At 42.0% G+C, this 22,767-nt stretch overlaps 1 protein-coding gene across 6 annotated transcripts in view; it reads left to right on the top strand.

The window, feature by feature from the left end:
* Window positions 1-22,767, top strand: part of EXOC4 (exocyst complex component 4) — a 726,477-nt gene that overhangs the window by 17,264 nt on the left and 686,446 nt on the right. For all 6 annotated transcript variants that reach the window (XM_032868997.1, XM_032869003.1, XM_032869014.1 and 3 more), the window contains exons 2-3: window positions 6,868-7,057; window positions 18,082-18,276. In XM_032868997.1, coding sequence (XP_032724888.1) covers window positions 6,868-7,057; window positions 18,082-18,276 — 385 coding nt within the window. The remainder of the gene's footprint in view (window positions 1-6,867; window positions 7,058-18,081; window positions 18,277-22,767) is intronic.

The following is a 22,767-nucleotide window of genomic DNA, read 5'->3' as shown; positions in this document are numbered from 1 at the left end:
AGAGAACTGCCCTCCCTGACCTCTTCAGAGCCTGCATTTGGCTGCTGCTCATTATTTAGCTTTTCCCGAGCACTTCGAATGTGCCAGGCACCGTTAAGAATATAAAGAAAAGGTCTGACCTCAATTCGTGAATATATATCTTCAGGAACTTTCGAATGGGGGAGGCTTTAGGCTAACAATATTGTGATGCACTGATGATTTATTTGGTTCCTAATAACGTGTCAGCCCACACATCAATGGCCCTTGATGTTTTACCAAGCACGTTCACACACGTTGCCCATCACAACCACTTGGTGAGGCAGGTACTCTTTCTATCTTGTCTGCTTGGTGAGAAAAGAGACAGACACAGAAGCTAAATGACTTGCTCGACGAGCTCAAAAGTGGCCAGCACCTCATGGTTGACACATGATGAGAAGAGTCAGAAACGTAGGATATATTCCAAATTGGCAGTGTTTTTGCTTTGCATTTTTTCTGCATCCACTCATTTTGTCTTTGACTGAAGGTTATTGTTTCTCTTGAGGGATGGGTCACCTTGGGGTGGCTAACCTTCTCTTCATAGGTGTGCTTTTTCTTTTATTTGATCTTCCTTTTGTCTTTTTTAAGAGCAATATAGACTTTTGTGTGCCTTCCCCCTGTCTGGACTCCCATTACTCTATTAAGTCCAAAGTGAAGGCAAAATTGCTCCGTAGAAGGAGTCCATGATGGTGACTAGTTATTTTCCTTTCAGAACACTTGACCGGCTAGACTGAAATACAGAAGCTGGTGTTAAAAAAAAAGGAAAGTGACAAATTCAGTTTCAGATCTGCAGTTACTTACCTCAGGTTTAATGCTTGTGTGGAAGTCTCGCTGGGAGCTGCTGGCTGTGAATTCACTAGAACCATGTAGCATGTGTTCCTACTAGGTGCTGTGAACAGTAGCTTAATGTGTGCACCGTGGGCCTTTTAGCCCATTAGGTAAATAAATTCCTTCCTGGGGACTAATTAGTCATGGCTAGAGATGTAATTCATCATGCCAAATGCCAGAGCTGTCTTTGTGCAAAATTCTTGGTGATCCAGAAATGTCTCTGTGTCTGGCTTAACTAGAATTTAGTGTATGCTTTTAATGTTCCTCTGTGAACTTGGCAATAGTTTGTAAATCTTAATAGTTTGTAAATCTTAAGGTTGTGAGATAGGAATGGAGAAGGAAATCTAAGTGATTCAGTAACATAAAAGCATCTTGGGGTGGCAACTTCAGATCGTTTCTCCCGTTCTCATGTCCTTCAGTTCATGCTTCTTGTCCAGACTCAAGACTCTGGGAGCACTTAGCAGGTTTTTTAGTATTGTCTACATCTCTGTCCATCTCCTCTTCTCTTCACATGTGAGCTGTAGCTTGATCAGGAGCCGAAGGCACAAGAAGTAGGAGTTCATAACGGGCATACTGGAAAAGGCATGGGCTGTGAAGTTAGGTATACTTTGCGTCAAGTCCAGTTCCTATCTTAGCTGTGCATGTGGGTGAAAGTTACCTTCCCTCTCTGTTCTTCTGATATCATCTCACCAGGCTTTCTGAGGATTATCTTAGCGATGTGTGCAAAATACCCACTGCATTCCCTGGCACATTATGGCCACTACCTAATATCCTTTGCTTCACTTTCCTCTTCCCTTTCTCAAATGTAGGACACAAGGATCGATGTACATTTCTGTATTTAGTTTGAAAATTTCCCAAGTAGATGAGTGAGAGCTGGCTCGTCAGCACTCACTGTCCGGGGGATCTTGGATAATTTTTGGTGTTGGCATTTACCAAAACGTAGTTTTAGGCCTGATTATTAAAAATACGGTGCCTGGGGATACCTGGGTGGCTCAGTTGGTTGGACGACTGCCTTCGGCTCAGGTCGTGAATCCCGGCGTCCTGGGATCGAGTCCCGCATCGGGTTCCCAGCTCCATGGGGAGTCTGCTTCTCTCTCTGACCTTCTCCTCGCTCATGCTCTCTCTCACTGTCTTTCTCTCAAATAAATAAATAAAAATCATTAAAAAAATAAAAAAAATACAGTGCCTGTATTATAGGATATAAAAACCTCTTCCTGTTTGGACTGGTCAGGCCATATTAGGATTTTGTCGTATTCACTGGTACTACACAGGATGGAGAAGCTTTTCACGTCAGACGGCTCAGGTTTGAGGCCCGGCTCTGCTACTTAAAAGTTCTGTGCCTCTAATACACAAATCCGTTTCCTATCTGTAATAAGGTGGGGAGGGGGGCTGGTAATGGTACCTACCTCTAGGGTTGTTGTCAGGAATAAGTGAATTATTATGCCTAAATCCACTCAGATGAATGTTGGGCATATAGTAAGTTCTGTGTGAGCATTAGCTGTTTTGGAAGGGAAATCTACAAGGATGGTGGGGCACGTGGGAGCCATGTTGTGGGAGAAATCGTTGAAGTAGTTAGAGATGTTTAATCTGAGTAAGAAGTACCGAGAGCCTTTTACCACTTAAAGAGAAATTGTGTGGAAGAGGGAATAGACTTACATAACCGAAAAAAGGTGGAACTTGGATCAATGGGTAGAAATTATAAAGAGGCTGATTTTATTTTAATGAAAGGTGAGCTGTTGTAATAAGGAGAGCTTTTCAAAACTGCAGTGAATGGCTTTGCGAACTAGTGAGTTTTCCACCTCATAGAGGCTTATTGGAAGGCTGGGGAGAGGTTCCTGACCTGGCTGGCGGGGTGAACTTAGATGACAGGTGTTCTCTCCTACCCTGCTCTCAGTTGAGGTGAAGTGACTGGCTTAAAGTAAAATAATTCCACATTGAAATTTGCTGCGTTTTGGTAGCAGACATGAATACTTTTGCCCTAGACTTCTGGTCTACTTTTATGCTGTATCATTCATTTATGGTACAAATATTTATTGTGGGAGACATTGCGCTTCTGGTCTCATTTTGCAGAAAACAAAACAGGCGTTGGGGATATCATCTACTATCACCTGACACCACCCAGTCTCTGAAGGAACCCAGAGAATTATGGTTCATTATTGCTGGGAGCCCATTCTTCTTGGGAGTGCTGTTTCTGAAGTTCTTCTGAGCAAAGCGCTGAGAACCCTTTGTTTTAGACAGTCTCACCAAGGTTGTGTATTTGGATGTTTGGAATAGAGAGATGATCTCTCCCTGTACAAGAGCAGGCAGGCAGGTCAGGCGTACTGTCCAGTATAAAAGATAGAGTTCTGTCCAGTATAAAAGATAGAGTTTTCCCACATTCAGTCACTCTAGTCACGCACAGTGTGTCTGGGCATAAAGTTGGGTCTAGTTGCCTAACCCTCATGGGACTTGGGGCAGGGGTGGGGGCTACTGCAGATATGCCAGTTCCCCAGCTCTGCTGTGCTATAACAGAGTCCTTTGTTTCTGACCCACGAGTTTTGTGTCTTCTGGCAGCATCCATGAGGCTCTGGCAGGCTAACTTGTTAGCTTGTGAGTAGGATAAAAATGTCAGACTCTCTACAATTCTTGATGTCAGGGAGGAGTAAGGTGAGTCAGAGAGGTTAAATCTCATGCCTAGTGCCAAATGACCTAGCGTTTTGGGGGTGATAGAATTTGAATCTTTGTCTCCAAAGAATGTCTTTTGCATGACGTTGTGGAACACAGCTATCGCCCTTGCTGTCCTGACTGCTACTACTGTGACTGTGAGAACCAGAAATAGCCACCACCATTCATTGAGTGCTGATGATTTCCCAGGCTTTGTTGGATCTCCTTTAATTCTCACCAGTGGCCCTATGAGGAAGATATTCTTATTCTCTGCATTTTGTAGATGAGCAAAATGAGATGGGGGAGCTTGGGTGGCTCAGGCGGTTAAGTGTCTGCCTTCGGCCCAGGTCATGATCTCAGGGCTGTGGGATCGAGCCCTGTATCAGGCTCCCTGCCCATCGGGGAGTCTGCTTCTCCCTCTCTCTGCTTGTGCTTTCTCTCTCTGTCTCTCTCAAATAAATAAAGAAAATCTTTTAAAAAAATGAGATTTCGCTTATTTGTGGAGCATAAGAAATAACACGGAGTACATGGGGAGATGGAGAGGAGAAGGAAGTTGGGGGAAATTGGAGGGAGAGACGAACCATGAGAGACTGTGGTCTCTGAAAAACAATCTGAGGGTTTTGGAGGGGCGGGGGTGGGAGGTTGGGTGAGCCTGGTGGTGGGTATTAAGGAGGGCATGGATTGCATAGAGCACTGGGTGTGGTGCATAAACAATGAATTCTGGAACACTGAAAAGAAATTAAAAAAAAAAAATAAATAAAATGGGATGCCATGACCAAGGTCATACAGGTACTAAGTGGTGGAGCCAGAATTCAAATTGTAGAGGGAGGATGAAAACAGGACTACTCCTAAGGGCAGTGAGGAGGGTTCCGCGTACAGTCTGTACAGTGTGCAGCCCTGGGGGTTTCTGGAAGCTGTGGTAAGCCTCTCTAAATATTTGTGGCTATTATTGTAATTAGTAACCTTGTTGCCTTCCTTTTCTCTAATTAAGGAAAAAAAAAACCTTCGGTGGTTTTGTTCTCTATTTCCAACTAAAGGCAAACTGTCATTCGCCCAGTTTCCATTAAGAGGATGAAATTAAAGGGGCACAAACCTGGCATAGGCTCTTTCCTTATACAAATATTTTCTCTAAAAATGAAAACAGGAGCTAAAACCCCCTATGGACCCAATTTACTTTCTAATCTTCATTTTAGTAACCCTTTCTATTTCATAAATAACTCCTAATGCGGTGGTAATGTGTTACAGTGACAGCTGATGCCTGAGAAGGTGTCCTCTCTGGGCCTGACATTTTCTTTAATGGTAATTCTCCTAGTTAATGTAAACAACGTGAAATGTTTGGCATGTTTCCTTGCACAAATGGCGGTGAAGAGGAAATCAAAGCACTGTAAAGATGGCAAACTGATCTGGTGTAGCTCTGACAAATCCGTGGCTGTTTGCTATTAGAAGGGGAAATCAGAGGTAAATACCTAGGAACTCTTCCTTTGGGGACAGCTGATAAATCGAAGGCATTTTCTGATTGTGCTTTACTTTAGATTACCAGCCTGGAAGGTTTCAGATTTAAAGAGCAAAGTTATGTATCATAGAAACAATAGGAAGGCACGCTTAGCTCCCTGTACCCTAAATATTGCAAGTGATATTGGTAGCTCCATCTTTGAAACCATATTCCTCCGAGGTTGTCCACTCTGATATATTTTATTAGCCAAATACTTGTGCAGTATTTTCTACCTGAAAGTAATCTTGGAGGTAGGTAGTCTGATAGGATCACCAATTGACAGAGGGGGACACAGGATCTGGCCTGGTAAAGGCCTTCCTTCAAGTCTTGGGGTTCCTAGTGTGTTGCTTTCCGGAGTGTACCGCACAACCCTTAGAGGCTTTGCATTTTCTTTCATTATATTTCTTGTCCTGCCCACTCCCCCTTCTCCACCATTTCCTGCTAGAACTGGTCTCTTGGCATCCCTAACACATTTATGAAATTCTTTTTAGAGATTAGATTGATGTCGAAGTCTGGTTTGTGGAATCTCCCTCTAAATTGAGAAGGAAGTTTTATATATGATGTGGCTCATGAATTAAGATCTCTTGCTCTCAATGACAGTTGGGGGAAAAACTGTTCTACAGTATTTTGCTTGTGAATATCTGGAAATAGATGTGTGATTGATTCACAGATAGACCATCTCTGAAAGCAGCTCTCATGATAGACTTATAATTGATTGCATCCATCATCGAAAGCCTAAACTACCCCTTCCCTAAATTAAAGATAAATGAAATAAGCGATGCTGAATGTATATAAGCTGACAAATCTGAGGGAATTTAATGAAACTCTAAATTACTGCAGCCAACAGATAAGAGAAGAAGGTTTCTTTGTTACTGATTAGAACACTAAAAAAAAAAAAAGAAAAAAGAAAAAGTCCAAAAAAGATAATAAAAGAAAACAAAGATCTGTGGCCCATGTATCAAACTAAGTTATTGAAAGACTTTTAATAAGTATCTATCTCGTTCCCTGGTTATTGTTGACTCATATCAGTCTTGTTAGTGCTGTGATGAATAGTAAAAGTCAGGATTTTCTTGTAGTATAGCTTCTGTTATTGCTGTTGTAATGTATTTTAGAATTGATGTGACCTTATTTTCAGGCCTCTGGGGGCTCCGTACCAAATTTAGTTCATTTAAATGAGCTATTTGGAATGCTCCGTTCCTCAGTGTATAAGTAATTTCATCAGTTAGTAGTACACTTTTAGCTTTATATGAAAGACCAGCTGAGGGCAACTTAAACTAATGGGCATCTGTTATCCCCCCTAACGAGAAGTCCCGAAGGAAAGCAACAGTAGGTGTTGGCTGCTTTAGGGGTTCCATGGTATCAGTGTAGTCGTTTGGCATTTCTCTTGACTTTCCTTCCATGGTTGTAAGGTGGGTGAAATATTTGAGTATCTTAGCTTTGTTTAATAATATCCAGTGTCCAGAAAAAAAAACAACAACCCACAACCCAATATCCAACTTCCGGTTAATCTTGCAAGAAAACGGCACCTGGAAGTCTTCAGGTCTCCTTGGCCAGCCTTGGCACTGAGATGGTGAATGGAATTCCTGGGATTCAGACAAGCAAATCAGAACCTGCCCGGACTCTTGCAGAGTTCCTGCTGCCCACCATCTAATTAAGATTCGTGTGCCAAGGAAAGAGTGGAGGGAAAGGCTGCTCAGACAGGCAACCACCAAATCCACTTAGATGGGCTCCCGAAATGTACTAGGAAGGTGGCTTCAGTGTTTTCTGTTAGTAACTTGTTTCATTTCCTACCCCCTTGGTGAGGGGAATGTGCTTGTGTATTAACTCCTCTCTCTTCCTTTTTTGCTTTTAAATTTGATTGAGCTTGATACAGCCTCTGTCTTCACCAGGACTCTGTCTACCAGTGATGATGTGGAAGACCGAGAGAATGAGAAGGGGCGCCTCGAGGAGGCCTATGAGAAGTGCGACCGGGACCTGGACGAGTTGATTGTGCAGCACTACACGGAATTGACCACAGCCATCCGCACGTACCAGAGCATCACGGAGCGCATCACCAACTCCCGAAACAAAATTAAGCAGGTGGGCCTCCTTGTCCTTTTGGGATTGTTGCCCTCCATTAGGCCAGGGGTCGTAGTATGTGGAGGCGCCGAGATAGTGGTGACTGGCCTGAGGAGGGACTCATAATGACAGTTTCTGGGAGTTTTGCCGTGTCTGGAAAGCCTGCCTGAAGAGGAGCACTGAGGGCGTCCTCGAATCGCCTCCTCGCTGTGTCTTATCCTTGGCTTCTGCTGCTGTTTCTCGTCGCGTTGTGAAAGGACATGGGGAAGGTGGCCTCCGCGTGAGGACATGAAAGGGGAGCTATTTGAAGACCCAGGGCCTCTTGCTATTAGAGGCTCCCATTTCTGTGTAGCCCGTGTATTTAATAGGCTCCTGCCACACATTGTGTACGTGTATTGCTGTAGCCCTTGAAACATTTTTTGAAATTTGGGCTTTGAGTATGTCCCCTCATTTGAAGTTGGTTGGGACTTCTGTGCGCTGACGAGACATTCCGGGTATGATTGTGACAAGGAACCCCAACTTATGAATTATGGATACATGTATTTATGAATATGGAAATTCTTGAATACCCCCCCTTAGTGGTGACAAGCATGCAGTAACTTCTGTTTTGTCATTTTTCTCAATTTTGCAGCTATTTCTTACTCATTCTGTGTTTCCTCCTCTCTCTCTACTTCTTGCCCCTTTCTCTTCCTGCCTTTGGTCGAGGGATCTTAAAAAGCTCCTGGTTCCTGGCTGCCATGTTGTTACTGCCTAAAGGACAAAGTGGGTTCCTCAGGGGTATTTTTGTATATGGCCAAGGGAAGAACCGGCTGTCGGTGACCGTCATATCATAGTCCTGGGGTCTCTGGCTGTGTGTTTGGAGGATCACTCCTTAAATTGCTTTTAGTAGTAGTCTGCTCACGGTAACTGCTGCCGCTTAGCACTGCTTCCTTGCCACGCTTGACCGTTCCTCGCTCAACAGATTTAGGATTTGAACGCTGGACTCCCTAACTCTTAAGCTCCTCGCTGCTGGTTTTCAGACCTCTTTTAGGCAGTAACCGCGCTTCTTAAAATGAGCTGTCTTGTGGAACCCCGACATCCTCACTGCCTCTTGTGTGGTGTTGGGGTGTGAGATGCAGAGCCTCATGCTTGGTCTCCTCCATACTCCGCAGCTGCCTCTGCAGCACTTCTGTGCCCACGGGGCTGCACAGACCATTTGAAATGAGCCACCAGTGCTGTTGATTGGTTCCAAATTCGCTGGACTGTCCCTGCCCAGTAACACAGCTGTGTGCATCGCTTTCCCACATGTTCTCTTGTCTGTCTTCTAGACCTTACCTGAAGGTTTTCCAAGCACTTTCTTAAATTATTCTTAGAAAAATGCTATTGACACTTGAGTTTCAGCCTCTAAGAGGACCATTTTGAGAATCAGCAAGCTCTTAACCTTTTCTGAAGCAATTTGATGACCTCTTTACATTGTAAAATTAACCGGGCATTTTCAAAAGGGATACTCTAATTCTTTGCCTTTACAAATGGTGAGTTCATCCTGTGGATTCATCTGTGAAACTAGGCAAAGCTATAGATCAGTTTAAAGTCAACTGTAGTCCATTTTGACCCAATATACTGAGCTCGAGAGGAGTCCGAAAATGAATGTCTAGTGCTGACCTTCTGGCTTTGCCCTAGGTAATCACAGTAAGGCTGAAGGTTTGGTATTTCTGTTTTCTGATTAGTCTGCTTGGCTGAATGGACTTTGTCCTCATGTCAAGGGAAACCTGTAGTGGTTTCTGCCTTGACTCCCTATCACTTGGAGTCGATAGCCTCTTTGCCCAGAGAGTTTTGGCTCGTATTGAGAAAGAGTCTCCTCTTGATTATTTCACATTTGTTTTAGCAGCCACAGCCTGTTCGCCATCCTCATTTTTAAGTACACTGGAATTTTGAGCAAAACAAAACAAAAAAAACTTTATTACATCAGACACTTGTCAAAGTAAATGTCACCTAATTCTATTATGAATTAGCTCAGTATTGGGAAGAGAAAGGGCTAAAGCTCTTTTCAAAAAAGCCTGTAACAATTGATAAGTGAGAAAAGAAAAATGGATGTGAATTTGTTTTTATTGTATAATTTGACAGTTGTGTACTGTAAAAGTCCATTTCTTATCACCAAGGAAACACTGATGTGTTCTTACTCATCTTTTCCTGTCATTTTTGGTTTTTAATTGCACTTTGGATTATGTACAAAATATAGGTGTATATATTTACACACCTATAAATAATCATGCATATTTTAAAAATAAAAGTGGGGATGACTGAATCATGATGGTGCTATGTTATTTTATATCCAGTAAGATAGTGAGCATGTGCAGATGTGCGTTGAAATTTTCTTTCTGCTCTCTGCCAAACGAATGTAATGAGGATTCATTCAGCAAATATCTGTGGAGCGCTAGCTGTGTGTCTGGTTCTGTTTTCACTGCTGGGGTTATCCCCACGGAGGACACCTATCCCTGTCTTTATGGAACTGACGTGCTGTGGGCGGGAACAGAAAAACAAAGGTGATGTTTAACCACGTGGATTGAGTCTCCGTGTGAAGTGTCTGTTTTGTGCTGAGCATTGATCGAGGCTCTGGGGTATAGAAGTGAATAAAACAAATTCCTGGCCTGTGGAGTTTACGTTCTGGTTTCCATTCTAGTCAAGGGAAACCCACTATACATTAGTACAGTGTGCTATAACAGATGGTAAGAAGTGCCGTGCTTTCAAAGCCAAAAGCAAGGAAGGGAGAATTGTGAGTTGCTGTTTAAATGGATTAGTCAGGGAAGGCTTGACTGAGGGGACGTTTGAGCCAACACCTGAAGGAAGTGAGGGAGAGTCAAGGGAAGCACCTTAGGAAGAAGGATTGGCAGGTGCAGAAAGGTCCTGAAGCAAGAACATGATTGGAATTTGGGGGAAGCAGCGAGGAGGCCAGTGGGGCTGGAGCAAAATGGGATAAGGGAAGGAAAGGAGAAAGTGGCTTGAGAGACAGAGCTGGTGGATGAGGCTTAGTGTGGTGGGTCAGGTCACCGGGGGTTTTGGTGACTGTAAGGACTTGGTTTATAACTCTTGAATGTGGTGGGAATCCATTGCAATAAACCTTTGAACGCAAGAATGGCATGATACAATTTATAAATTTTAAAATTTATATTTAAATTTAAAATTACTGTACCTGACACACTGAGTAGATTTCAGTGGGCACCACGGCAGGTGAAGATGTTCATATTCATGCTTTTAGAGCTCGAGAACACAGAACTGTTGACATTTCCCTGATAATAGTTTCATCTATGGATGTATATTAGTAGAATCTAAGTCCTTGAGGATAATGAGATGATAGAGTTGACTCTTTTCCTAGAGAGTCAAATCTACTGGGAATTTTTTTTCTAGATTAAAAAAAATACATGTAAATAAAAGAGCATGTATGACTGAGCAGGTCAAGTAATGTGGATAATCAGAATCCTTAGGCTATCCTATTACTGTTGAATACATATTGATACCAGTCAGAATGACATGTTACTGTACTAGGAAACCTAGAGTCCGTGGGTTCTGCTGGTCTCCTAATAATGACGGTTACAGCAGCAGCATCAAAATAGATGGATATGAATGGGGACTCGGGTGGCACAGGTGATACTTGCTGGTCTTTGAATTGGAATGTTTGCTCTGCGCTGTAGGGTGTGGATGAGAGGACATCAGATTTCTTTAAAGACACTAAGTATCTGTCTCATGTTCATCCCAGGAGCTGGTGAAGGGAAAATGTCTCTATGGTGAATGCGTGCACTTTACATTTCACCTCAGTTTCAGCTGCCCCAAGTTGGTACTAGATCAAGCTCTTAATACCTTTCTCTTGCATATAGTTAGAAATAACTGTATGTGATTATTCAAAGTTGTTGAGGGTTTAATCATTGAGTAGTGCCACATTCATTACTTAACAATTAAAATAAGTTTGTGGCTTTTTGTTGTTGTTGTTTTTAAAGATTTTGTTTATTTATTTGACAGAGATCACAAACAAGTAGGCAGAGAGGCAGGCAGGGGGTGGGGTCTGGGAGGAAGCAGGCTCCCCGCTGAGCAGAGAGCCCGATGCCGATGCTGGGCTCGATCCCAGGACCCTGGAATCATGACCTGAGCTGAAGGCTGAGGCTTTAACCCACTGAGCCACCCAGGTGCCCCAAGTTTGTGGCTTTTATATGAAAGTATACCTTGAGGGGTGCCTGGGTGGCTCAGTGGGTTAAAGCCTCAGCCTTCAGCTCAGGTCATGATTCCAGGGTCCTGGGATCGAGCCCGGCATCGGCATCGGGCTCTCTGCTCAGCGGGGAGCCTGCTTCCCCCCTCTTTCTGCCTGCTGCTCTGCCTACTTGTGATCTCTGTCTGTCAAATAAATAAATAAATAAAATCTTAAAAAAAATAAAAGAAAGTATACCTTGAGAGATAGAATAAGAACAAAGAATAACCTTAATACAAGAAAATGTCCAGTAGAGCAACATGGATGTGGCAGGAAATTATTTACAGCCCAAATGTAAGGGGGGAAAACCCTGGCTGCTTCTTGGAGAAAGGGAGAAAAGCCTAGAAAGGGACATGCTCAACAGTGGGCAATAATGAGATAGCATAATTTAAAATCTAGGCAGTAGAGTGTGTGAAGGCGTTCACAAGAATTATGAGGTCGTGTTTCCATTAAGTTTGTGTATCTGTATTTGTGTACTATGTCCAGACTCTGCGACTAAAGGAAAAGTATTACTCTTGGAAAGGGTTCAGTGGAGCCTCTCAGAGAATTTAAGACCATAGAATGGCAGCTAAACAAAACAAAACAAAACAAAACAAAAAAACCTGAAGGGAACAAAAGCATGGGAATAAAAGTTTGAGGGTAATTTAAAAGTGGTCGGTAGTTCTAAAGGGCTTTAGAACAGGACAGTGAGTAGTGTTTCTGCATGACATTCCTTCCAGACACTTTGTATAAGACTATGGGAAAAAAGGGGTCGGACACATGCCAGGAAAATACCCATGAACATGTTTATATGTAGATTTATTTTTAGCTACAGAAGAGAAAATAAATTTTGTACTCTCAGAATTAAGAATAATGTCGACTGTTACATTAATTTTCAGTTAATATCCCTTGCTTATGGGGAACTTTGTAGACTGTTTCTAGTCTGTAGTTGCAGTGGGGGGCTTGCATATTTGTTATTCTTTATTACAGATACTATGCGCACCCAAAGGCATCCCCCCTTGCCCCCCCGCCCCCGGTAATCCTTGAACAAAATCAGAAAATCGTGGAATCTGATGGCGCGAGGCCTGTATCCATCAGCCTCTCTTACATCTGTCTCTGTTTCTATCTCACAAATGTCACCACGTTGTTACTCAGAGGCCCTGGGCAGTTTTCCTCTCTTTTATCTTCCCCAGAACAAGGTTGCAGATAGTTCTGTTTCTCTGCTTTCTGTATCATCTCACATACCCCTTCACAATAACCTCTTGGTTATCTTCTCTTTTTCTAATAGGCTCTAATTAGAGTGGCTGGAGGATCTTGTATATTGAAACTGAAATTCTTGCTGGGGCCACACAGGTGATTAAGAACAACCATGAAGTTACTAGAAGTCGAAGGAAGCAGAGGAAACTTGTGTTTGAAGAATGATTTCTATACTCGGGTTTCAATGTGTTGATTTGAATAGCTTGACTATGGATTTATTGCAGGGACACCCAGTTGCATAAGTTTTCAATCTTAATGATCCTGATAAATTCAGTAGAGTGGAATTAAAATGCTGTAACCACACTGAGAAATAAAAGTTTAGATGTAACTTGGTACCGTTCTCACATTTTAGATGTTGTTACTCATTGATGGCTGTAGTGCAGTTTCTTTCTTTCCTGCATAAAAAGCATTTATCAAACTGTAATTTACCTGCAATAAAATACAGTATTTTAGAGTACAGTTCAGTGAGTTCTGGCAAATTTATATATCCTCGAATGTATTCCCATCCACCACAGAGAGTTCCCTCCTGCTTCCTTGGAGTTAAAATTCTGTGTTCCCCTCCTTATCCCTTAACCCCTCCACATCCTGCACCAAACAACTCCTGATTTAAATCCCATCACTATATGGGGCGCCTGGGTGGCTCAGTCGTTAAGCGTCTGCCTTCGGCTTGGGTCATGATCCCGGGTTCCAGGGATGGAGCCTTGCATCATGCTCTCTGCTTGGTGAGAAGCCTGCTTGTCCCTCTCCCACTCCCCCTGCTTGTGTTCCCTCTCTCGATGTGTCTTTCTCTGTCAGATAAATAAATAAAATCTTAAAAAAAATTAAATAAATCCCATCACTATAGGTTATTTTTTATTTTTGGATGTTCTAGAACTTCGGTATGTACTTTTTTGCACCTGGCTTCATTTGTTCATCAAAATGTTTGAAATTCTTCTTGTTTCTTCTCTTTTATTGCCGAGTAGTATTCCCCCCTGTCGGCCAAGTTTTAAAATAACATTTCTTCATAACTGGGACTTTCTAATCAAAACGTTGAAGCCTCAGGGCAATCTAATATTAAAAGTTCTTGTAGCTTCTTACATCTGCGGCTTTGGCTAATAACTTAGTTTAGGGAATAATTTTGGTGATGCACATTTTCCACATAGCCTGATGCCATCTCCCCCACCCCCAAACACAGACACAAGTTCTACCTTCCTTTTCAGTTTCCCTCCATGTAGTAGGCAAAGAGGGGAAGTGAGCTGACTGCATTGTATGTATCTTAGTGTGAAATGCCATAATGGTCTTTTTTCCAATGAGAAAGGAGTTTGCTAAGCTTTACTGACACTTAGTAACTTTATCCCTCCCTCTCTTGCTCCAGAGCCTAGTTGGGTGTTGCATGACATGAAATTTATTTTTACCAATTTCCATAGTAACTATTAAAAAAAAATCTGAGAATTATAGAACCAAGTTGAGAAGAGTGAATATTAGAAATCAAACTTTAACAGATTTTAACTAAGATTTAAGAGACAATGGACTTAATAGCTGGAAATCCTAGCCCAGACACCAAGAACTCCAAAGAGGATCTGGGAATGACAGCCTTGAGAAATAGGTTTCGAAAGTCCTTAGTAATTGGCATTAAGAGATACACAATTGTAGGGTATTGAGTAGCGTTGAAGAGTAGAGCGTGGGAAATATAGTCAATAGTATTATAATAACTTTGTATGGTGACAGAGGATGACTACACTTAATCGTGGTGAGCATTTTATAATGTATATGATTGTCCTATCACTGTGTCGTCCATCTGAAACCAATACTACTTGTCAACTATACTTCAATTAAAAATTTAAGAAGTCAAACCCACAAGTGATGACAAAAATGGTACTTCCCCATCTCATCCTTCCCCAGTCCCAACTGCAAAACCTCAAAGGCACTATTAGTCTTAGTGAAATGCTTACAGTAGTCTCGACTTTTCTATTTTAAAGATTTTATTTATTTATTTGACAGAGAGATCCCAAGTAGGCAGAGAAGCAGGCAGGGGGAGGGGGAGCCGGCTCCCTGCTGAGCAGAGAGCCCCATGTGGGGCTGGATCGAGGGATCCTGAGATCATGACCTGAGCCGGAGGCAGAGGCTTAACCCACTGAGCCACCCAGGTGCCCCGATTTTTCTATTTCAGACATGGTGTAGGAGCCTCTAGCTATGGAAGATGGGGTTTAGGTCTGCCTCCCACTCTTTTCCCTACCCCACTTCATCTTCTTCCCTCAACCTCTCTGTCTCTGTTGTATCCTAGTTTTTGGTTAAATAGATGGTGCTAATTTTATTACAACTACGTAAATATTTACCTCTAAGCCATCCGGCATACTGTTTGTGCTTCTGCAATTTCGTTGTTGCTACTTTCCTTGTAATTACTGATTGTTCCTGTTGCCTTTATTCTGCGTTGGTTTTCCCCTTCCCTGGATCCCCTGTTTGCCATCTTCTGTTTTTCTCTTGTGTTGATGGAGTGTGTTTTTTGCTAGCTTGCTGAGATATCGTGAGTATAAGATTTATTTATTTATTTATTTTTCGAGAGCTTGTATGTCTGAAAATCTCTTTATTCTTCCCTCACACTTGATTGATAGTTTTTCTGGGAAATAATTCTCTCTCAGGATTTTGAAGCTATATTATTCCTTTGTCTTGTAGCTTTTAGTGTTACTGTTGAGAAAAGTCTGATGCATTCTGATTCACAGTTCTTTGTATGGATTTCCTTCCTCTCCCCACCCCCCTTGAAAGCTTTTACGATTGTCTCTTTATCCCTGTGTTCTCACATGTCAGGATAATGTGCCCTGGCTTGGGTCTTTTCTCAGTCCATTTTCTTGAGCACTTGGTGTGCTTTTTCAATCTAAAAACACGTGTCTTCTGGGACACTTTCTTTTATTATTTTATTGGTATTTTTCTCCACTCCATTTGTCTCATTTTTCCTCCCCTGGACCTCCTATTTGGCAAGTAGTAGACTTCTTGGATCAATCCCCTCATTTTGTTTTATCTTCTCTCTCTTGTTTTTGTTTTATTCTCCGGAGATTTCCTCAAGGGTAGCTTCTAGCCTTTATATTGGATTTTTTTTCTATCATATTTTCATTTCCAAGAGTTGTTTTGATTCTCAGTTGTTGTCTTTTTTTAATAACGTCCTATTCTTGTTTCATTGATGAAGTGCCTTCCCCTGTTTTCCCTAAGGGATCTTAATTATAGTTTTAAAAAATTTTTGTTTCATGTATAGATGTTTGTCCTGTACCATGCCCCTCCCCCCCTCAGCACTTTTTCCTTTTTGTTTGTTTTGGTGCCTGACTTTGCATATGCCAGGCTTTCCTTGGCTAACTACCTGAATGGAAGAGGGAGGAGGTACAAAGCTGATAGGGAGCTCCGAGCATTTTCGTGGGCCTTGTCTAGTGATGAGTGGGCAGGGACCCCGCGGTTTCCTGGGTGAAACCCCAGATGTCGCTGACTCGAGGTCTTTTTGCCTGGTCACCTTTCCCAGGGAGAGCCCCACGTTTCCTGTGTTGGGGCTGAAAGTCCAGCTGAGTGTGTTCAGAGCCCCCTGGCCCCAGGCCAAGGGTCTGCAGGGGACTGAGGATGTTACTGTTCCATAGGCCCACTTTGATCTCGTTTTTGGGTTTGCTGTTCAGTGCCTCACACCCTTCCCTTAGCCCGGATCCTTTCTGATTTTCAGGTCATAAACCTTCTATTTGGAATTTCCCCTCTGTGTGGTTTGATGAGGCTCCAGGGCTCCAAATACGCCTTATGGAAGGTGTGAGCCCTGTATTCCCGCCTTCGGTGTTCTTGGTGCTTCTTGTCCACGGTAGCAAACCCCACTCCATGCTAAGCCTTTCACGTTGCTCTCCTCTGCTGAATTACTCACGTTCCAGCCTTCTTGCCAACTTGAAAGGTTTTGTTACCATCTCATATGCCATTCCCGCCTCTCTGTTCTCCTTTTTAGGTGCTTTATGCTTAGGAGATTTTTCTTTTTTAATCACTTTGGAAGTGCAGAAGACGGTAGTTAGGACCATCTTCAGTAGATTGTCAAAGGGGTCCATGACTCCCCCCCCCCAAAGCGAATAATCATTCTACTGTGCTTATCAAGAGAGATTACAAAATCTCTTTATTTATAAAGTGTTCTTTTTACATTAGAGAGTTTCTGAAAGGTGGGATTTAGTATTACCCTGAAGTTATTGCTGGAATAGAGTGAATGCTTTCTCAGGAAGCATTCTGGCCTTAGCATTCTGTCTTTATGTTTCCCATGTGTGTTGGAAAAATGTTGAAATTTAGTTTCATAATGACCAGAAGCATCATATTTCTGAGTAGGTGCACCACCACACCAAATCTCGCAGAAGACAGCTTTTCAATAGTCAGAAACATGGTAGACTTTCTAGGGTGGCGGAAATGTCTGTGTTTGATTGTTTGGATTGTACAGGTGTCTTGCATTAGCTAAAACCAATCAAATAGTGTACCGGACATGTGTTCATAAATCTTACCTAAAAGAAAACACAAAATTACTACTCTCTCTCTCTTAAGAAAAAAAAAAAGTTGGGTGTTGTGCCTGGGTGGCTCAGTCGGTTAAGCATCCTACTCTTGATTTTGGCTCACGTCATGATCTCAGGGTAGTAAGACTGAGCCCTGCCTTGGGCTCTGTGCTGGGTGGGCATGGAGACTGCTAAAGATTCTTGCTCTCCCTCTCCCTTGCCACACTCCCCGCTTCTTTCTCTCTCTGTCTCAGAAAAACAGAAACAACAAACACTGTAAACAAATATTGAATTCTAATTTAAATAAAAATACATGGGAGGAATGTCAAAAGTATAGGAGAGTAGCTCTGTAAATTGTGGAAGGCCGTGATTGTTTTTATTTCTTGTCATAAAAATAAAAAAGTATTAATTATGAATATGAAAATGTGCTCCTCATGTACCTTGTGACTACCCCTCCCTGCTCCTCCTCCTCCAGTTTTGTTGAGCTGTGCCGTACTGGTCACCAAACTGCAGATCGATGAGAATGCTTGAGATTGTCTTATTTAATATCTAAAAATCTTTGGTATGTGCTAGTTCCTCTTATTTTGAGATTATCTCTAGATGTGTCTACTCTTTTCTGGAAAACGGGCTTATTTTCATGTCAGTCGAGATGAATGCACAGTTCCTTGGCTGTAAACTTCCTCTGACTTAGGAATGTAGGTTGGTCCAAGTGACCTATCAGCTGAGTAAGAAACATGCAGAGAAAATGGGCGAGGGATAATAGCATGGACTCTATCAGTCATTCTCTTTTAGATGTTTTAACCTCAGTGGGTGGATATTTTAACGTATTTTCAGAGATCTCTTAGTCCTAAGTCCCTTTTCCTAGATTCACTGAGAAGTAGGTTAGGAGTCGTTTTCTCATTTCACAGGAGAGTGAAATATACCCAAAGCTGGAGGCCACCCATCCAGGTGAGTCAGTGTCAGAACCAGGATGAGAATTTTGCAAGCCGACCAGCCATGGGGATCAGTGGGAGGGGGGATTAAGAACAGTTGCCTTCTAGTGACACTAACGAAGACAACTAACCAGATTATAGGTTTCAGATGGCAAGGCTTTGGACTGACTTGACGTTGACCCTGTTTTCTTGTAGGTGAAAGAGAATCTGCTTTCGTGCAAGATGCTGTTGCACTGCAAGAGGGACGAGCTTCGGAAACTGTGGATCGAAGGAATTGAACATAAGCATGTCCTGAACCTGCTGGATGAAATTGAGAATATCAAGCAGGTGCCTCAGAAGCTGGAACAGTGCATGGCGAGCAAGCACTACCTCAGTGCCACCGACATGCTGGTGAGAGGACGGTCACACTGACAGTCATTCCCGCTAAGCTAGGAGAGGCCTCGCTCTCGTTCCCCAAGCGCTGGCTTTCGTGTCGCCTGTTATAAACTGCCCTCTTGGGACTCACGAGCCCTTGCAGTTGAAGCCCGACTGGTTCTCTTCCTAATTCTAGTGTTCGAAATAGTAGACAATTATTACTGTATTGTCGGCCTTTGGAACCATGGCAAGTCGTATAAGGGTAAAAAAAAAATCCAGTACCTTGATTGTGTTGGTATGGTAATGAGAAGTGTTTGAGTTTCAGAGGAAGATGGTTAATGAATCCCATTGTATTTTATTGATTTATTTACTGATTTTTTTTTTTTTTTTTTTAAAGGAGGCTCCATACCCATTGTGGGGCTTGAACTCATAACCCTGAGATCAAGAGTTGTATGCTTTACTGATTGAGCCAGCCAGGTTCCCCTAATGAATCCCATTTTAAAGAATGAAATCTGTATGAGAGACAGCTTTAGGAGATTGACAAACTTGATGTTCCAAGTTCTTTGAAGGGATTGTTATGTGAGGGCTTTTTTTTTTTTTCCCTTTAAATTGATAAGAAGGAAAATAATACAACGTTGAGAAGGAAAATAATTCTGGAGCAATAATTCTGGGAGGGACTTTGTTAAGCAAGAGTACTCCACAGCCTGGCCTTTAGCCTCTGAGTCCATTCTGTTACTATTTTTTTTTTTTTAAAGATTTTATTTATTTATTTATTTATTTGACAGAGAGAGAGGACAAGTAGGCAGAGAGGCAGGCAGAGGGGGAAGGGGAAGCAGGCTCCCTGCTGAGCAGTGAGCCCAATGTGGGGCTTGATCCCAGGACCCCAGGATCATGACCTGAACCAAAGGCAGAGGCTTAACCCACTGAGCCACCCAGGCGCCCCACTATTATTTTTTTTTCAAGTAAGTTTTACACCCAGCGTGGATCTTGGACTCAAAACCCTGAGATCAAGAGTCGCTCACTCTACTGACTGAGCCAGCGGGCTGCCCCCATTCTGTTATTTTTTGAATTAGAAACGAAAATTTGGAGAATGTTGCAGCTGTTGTTGCATGTGGCTGAGTGTCTAGAAGATGAATAAAAAATAATATCCATCTTGTTATTTATTAAGACTGATTTTCTCAGGGCCTGTGGCTCTTAGAGGGCTGCTCTGTCTGCCTCTCCTTTCCACACAAGCACCCCCACTCCTGTCTGATTCAGTTGTGTGGGGGCTACAGAAGCCCTCTAGCAGATGACTACATTTGGATTCTTTTTTCCACAATAGGTGAACATCCCTTATCTTTGTTTCACCAAATTAGATTGGCTCTAACACTGGGAAAAATACCTAGAGGGCTTGGTGGGAGAAGAACCATCCAAGTGGTTCCAATTGAGATTTTCAAGAAGAATTTTGCCATAAGTCCTTCATAAGAAGCATTTAAGGGAATCTGGTAACCAAGATGTGAGATATGCGATGATACTCTATCCTATGTTAAAACCTGGTTGTGTGATAGGAGTGTAAGGGTGCCTGGGTGGCTCAATGGGTTAAGCCTCTGCCTTCAGCTCACGTCATGATCCGAGGGTCCTGGGATTGAGCCCCACATTGGGCTCGCTGCTCAGGAGGGAGCCTGCTTCCCTTTCTCTCTCTCTGCCTGCTTCTGCCTACTTGTGATCTCTCTCTGTCAAATAAATAAATAAAAACTTAAAAAAAAAAAGGAGTGAATAGTAAGCAATTCACTTAACCAATCAGCTGAAAGGACAGGAGTACATGTGGAATGCCACCGATATGTTCCTTCTGCCTGTTGTCTTCAGTGTTCTCCTGTAGACTGTTTCTTCCACATGTAGGTGGGGTTTGGGAGAGAAAGAAGGGGTGTGGGCTGTGGCCTGTATCTTTCCAGGTTTGCAGAGGAAATTTTTTTAATTAGAAAATATGGGGGTAGGGTCTAGGTTGGGTCAGCTGGAATATTATAATTGTCAGTTCCAGTTAAAATTATGTGGTTGGGGACGCCTGGGTGGCTCAGTTGGTTAAGCAGCTGCCTTCGGCTCAGGTCATGATCCCAGCGTCCTGGGATCGAGTCCCACGTCGGGCTCCTTGCTCTGCAGGGAGCCTGCTTCTCCCTCTGCCTCTGCCTGCCATTCTGTCTGCCTGTGCTCGCTCTCTCTCTCTCTCTTTCTCTCATAAATAAATAAAATCTTTAAAAAAAAAAATTATGTGGTTGGAGTGAGTGAGGATCTGGGGAGTGGGGTGGGAAGGAAGAGCAGTTACCTCTGGAAGGAGGTGAGTATATGAGCTATGTTTTCCAGAAGTTCCTTCTTTTTCCTGTTTGTTGTTGTTTATATATTCTGGACACTAATCTTTTGTTAGATATATTTGAAATATCTTCTCCTAGTTGGTGGTATATCTTTTTACTTTGTTTATGAAGGCTTTTGTTGCAAAGAAGTGTTACAATTTAATGCAGCATTTTTTTTTTTAAGAATAACCATTTTATTTTTCTTTCTTTCTTTTTTTTTTTCAGTGTTTTGAGAGAGAGAGAGCATGAGTGTCGGGGAGGGGTACAGGGAAAGGGAGAGGGAGGGAGAGGGAGAATCTTAAGCAGGCTCCAGGCCCAGCGCAGAGCCCTGAGATCATGACCTGAATAGAAATCAAGAGTTGGATGCGTAGCTGACTGAGCCATCCACTGCTCCGTATCCAATTTTTATTTCAAGAAATTTTTTTTCTATCCCAGTGTCATATAGAGGATCTCCCATGTCGTCTTTAACCCATTTGGAATCTGTTTCCATATATGGTATGAACTAGGGATCTAATTTTATCTTCTGTATAAATAGCCATGTGGCTCAGACCATTTGCTGAATTTATTTCCTCCTGACTTCTCAAGCCATCTTGGTCACATACCAACTTTTCATGTATGCATGGGTCTGTCCCTGAGCTCCTTATTTTGTTCAGTTGGTCCTGTTTATTTCAGCACCGAAACCATGCTGTTTTAATTACTATTATTTTATGATCTATCTTGATGATAGCAGGTGGAGACGTTCCCTCACCTCGCTTTTCAGAATTATCTGTGCTATTCTTGGCCTGTTACTCTTCTACATGAATTTTAGTTATCAGCTTGTCATATTCCTCAAAAAGTGTCATGAGATAGATTCAATATAAGAATTTCATCTTTGTAATATTGAGTCTTTTTCAGTGAATAGGTCTCATTTATTGATTTCTTCATTTATGTTCTATATAATAATGCTTAGTAATATATCGCTTAGAGGTATTAAATATATCATTTTTTGCTATTGTATTTTTTAGAACAGTGGCTTTTTATTAATAACAACTTCCAGTTATTTGTTGCTGATGTACGGATGTGATAGACGTTGTTTAATTGATCATATTTCCCTGAACCTAATCCCAATCCTGTCTGCCTGGAAAATGATGATTTATTCTTTAAGGCTTGGCTCAAATTTCATTAGCTCTCTGAATGTCCCAGGTGATTAGATGCTTTTCTCTTAAAAAAAAAATGATGTATTGTTTTTATTGTGGTAAGAATATTTAGCCTGAGTAGATGCTTTTTTTATTTGTTTGTTTCCATAAGCTGCGTGTACTTCTTGTAATACAATTGCTTTTGTTTGTATGGTAGGTCATTGAGGTCAAGAGCTTTATTTTACTTATTTTTGACTGCCCAGTTCTTAGCATAGTGCGCCTCATCTAGTCAGGGTTCCTAGATCATTGGCCAAGTGGGTAACTATGGGAAAGACTTTAATATCATTAAACAGAGAATAGGGGTTTCCTCTCTAGGGGTTCTGGTCTGATTTTTGTCTGGTTTCAGTGTTTATTTCAGTGTCTAGTTTCTAACCTTTCCTTTTTGCAATATTTAAATGAACAGCAAACAATGATTGTAATAACCACTAATATATATTGAGTTTTCATTACGTTCTGGTACTGTTTTAAGTTGGTTACACTTGTTAACATTTAATTCTTGCAATAACCCTACAAGACAGAGTTTTCTGATATGATCCCTATTTTCCCAGATGAGGTAGTTGCTTTGCATGATCCTAATGTACAATGACGATTTCATGAAGGTAGGATTCAAGGTGTGCTTAAAAGGTTGGAAATTTCCTTCAATTTGACCTTTTGTATATGAGTGAATACTATGGTCTGTAATTGCTCTTTCATTGGACTTCCTATGGAAAAAAAAATCACATTTCCTTTCCCCACCGTTACGTGGTATTAGAAGTAAAATCTACTTAAGTCATCTCAAGGGTCCAAATGAAAAAATCTTTGCTTAAAGACATCAGAGGAAAGTGAATACAAAAAGTGGAGTCTTTCAAAACTCTCTGATTTCCTTGGATTTGTTTATCAAAAGATTTTGCATTTCCGTTGGAAGGCAGGTGCAGATGGCCAGTAATTTAATCCCTACTCAGGTTCATAAATCCAGAGTAAATAAATCAGTGGTGACCCATGGCTTCTGTCAGCTCCTGCAATTCCTGCCTCACCCTCACCCTGGTCTG

Source organism: Lontra canadensis, unplaced genomic scaffold, assembly GCF_010015895.1.
Source record: "Lontra canadensis isolate GAN:19392208 unplaced genomic scaffold, GSC_riverotter_1.0 scaffold2, whole genome shotgun sequence".
NCBI lineage: Eukaryota > Metazoa > Chordata > Mammalia > Carnivora > Mustelidae > Lontra > Lontra canadensis.
The sequence above is the reverse complement of the archived record's forward strand: the minus strand, read 5'-3'. Positions and strand labels throughout refer to the sequence as shown.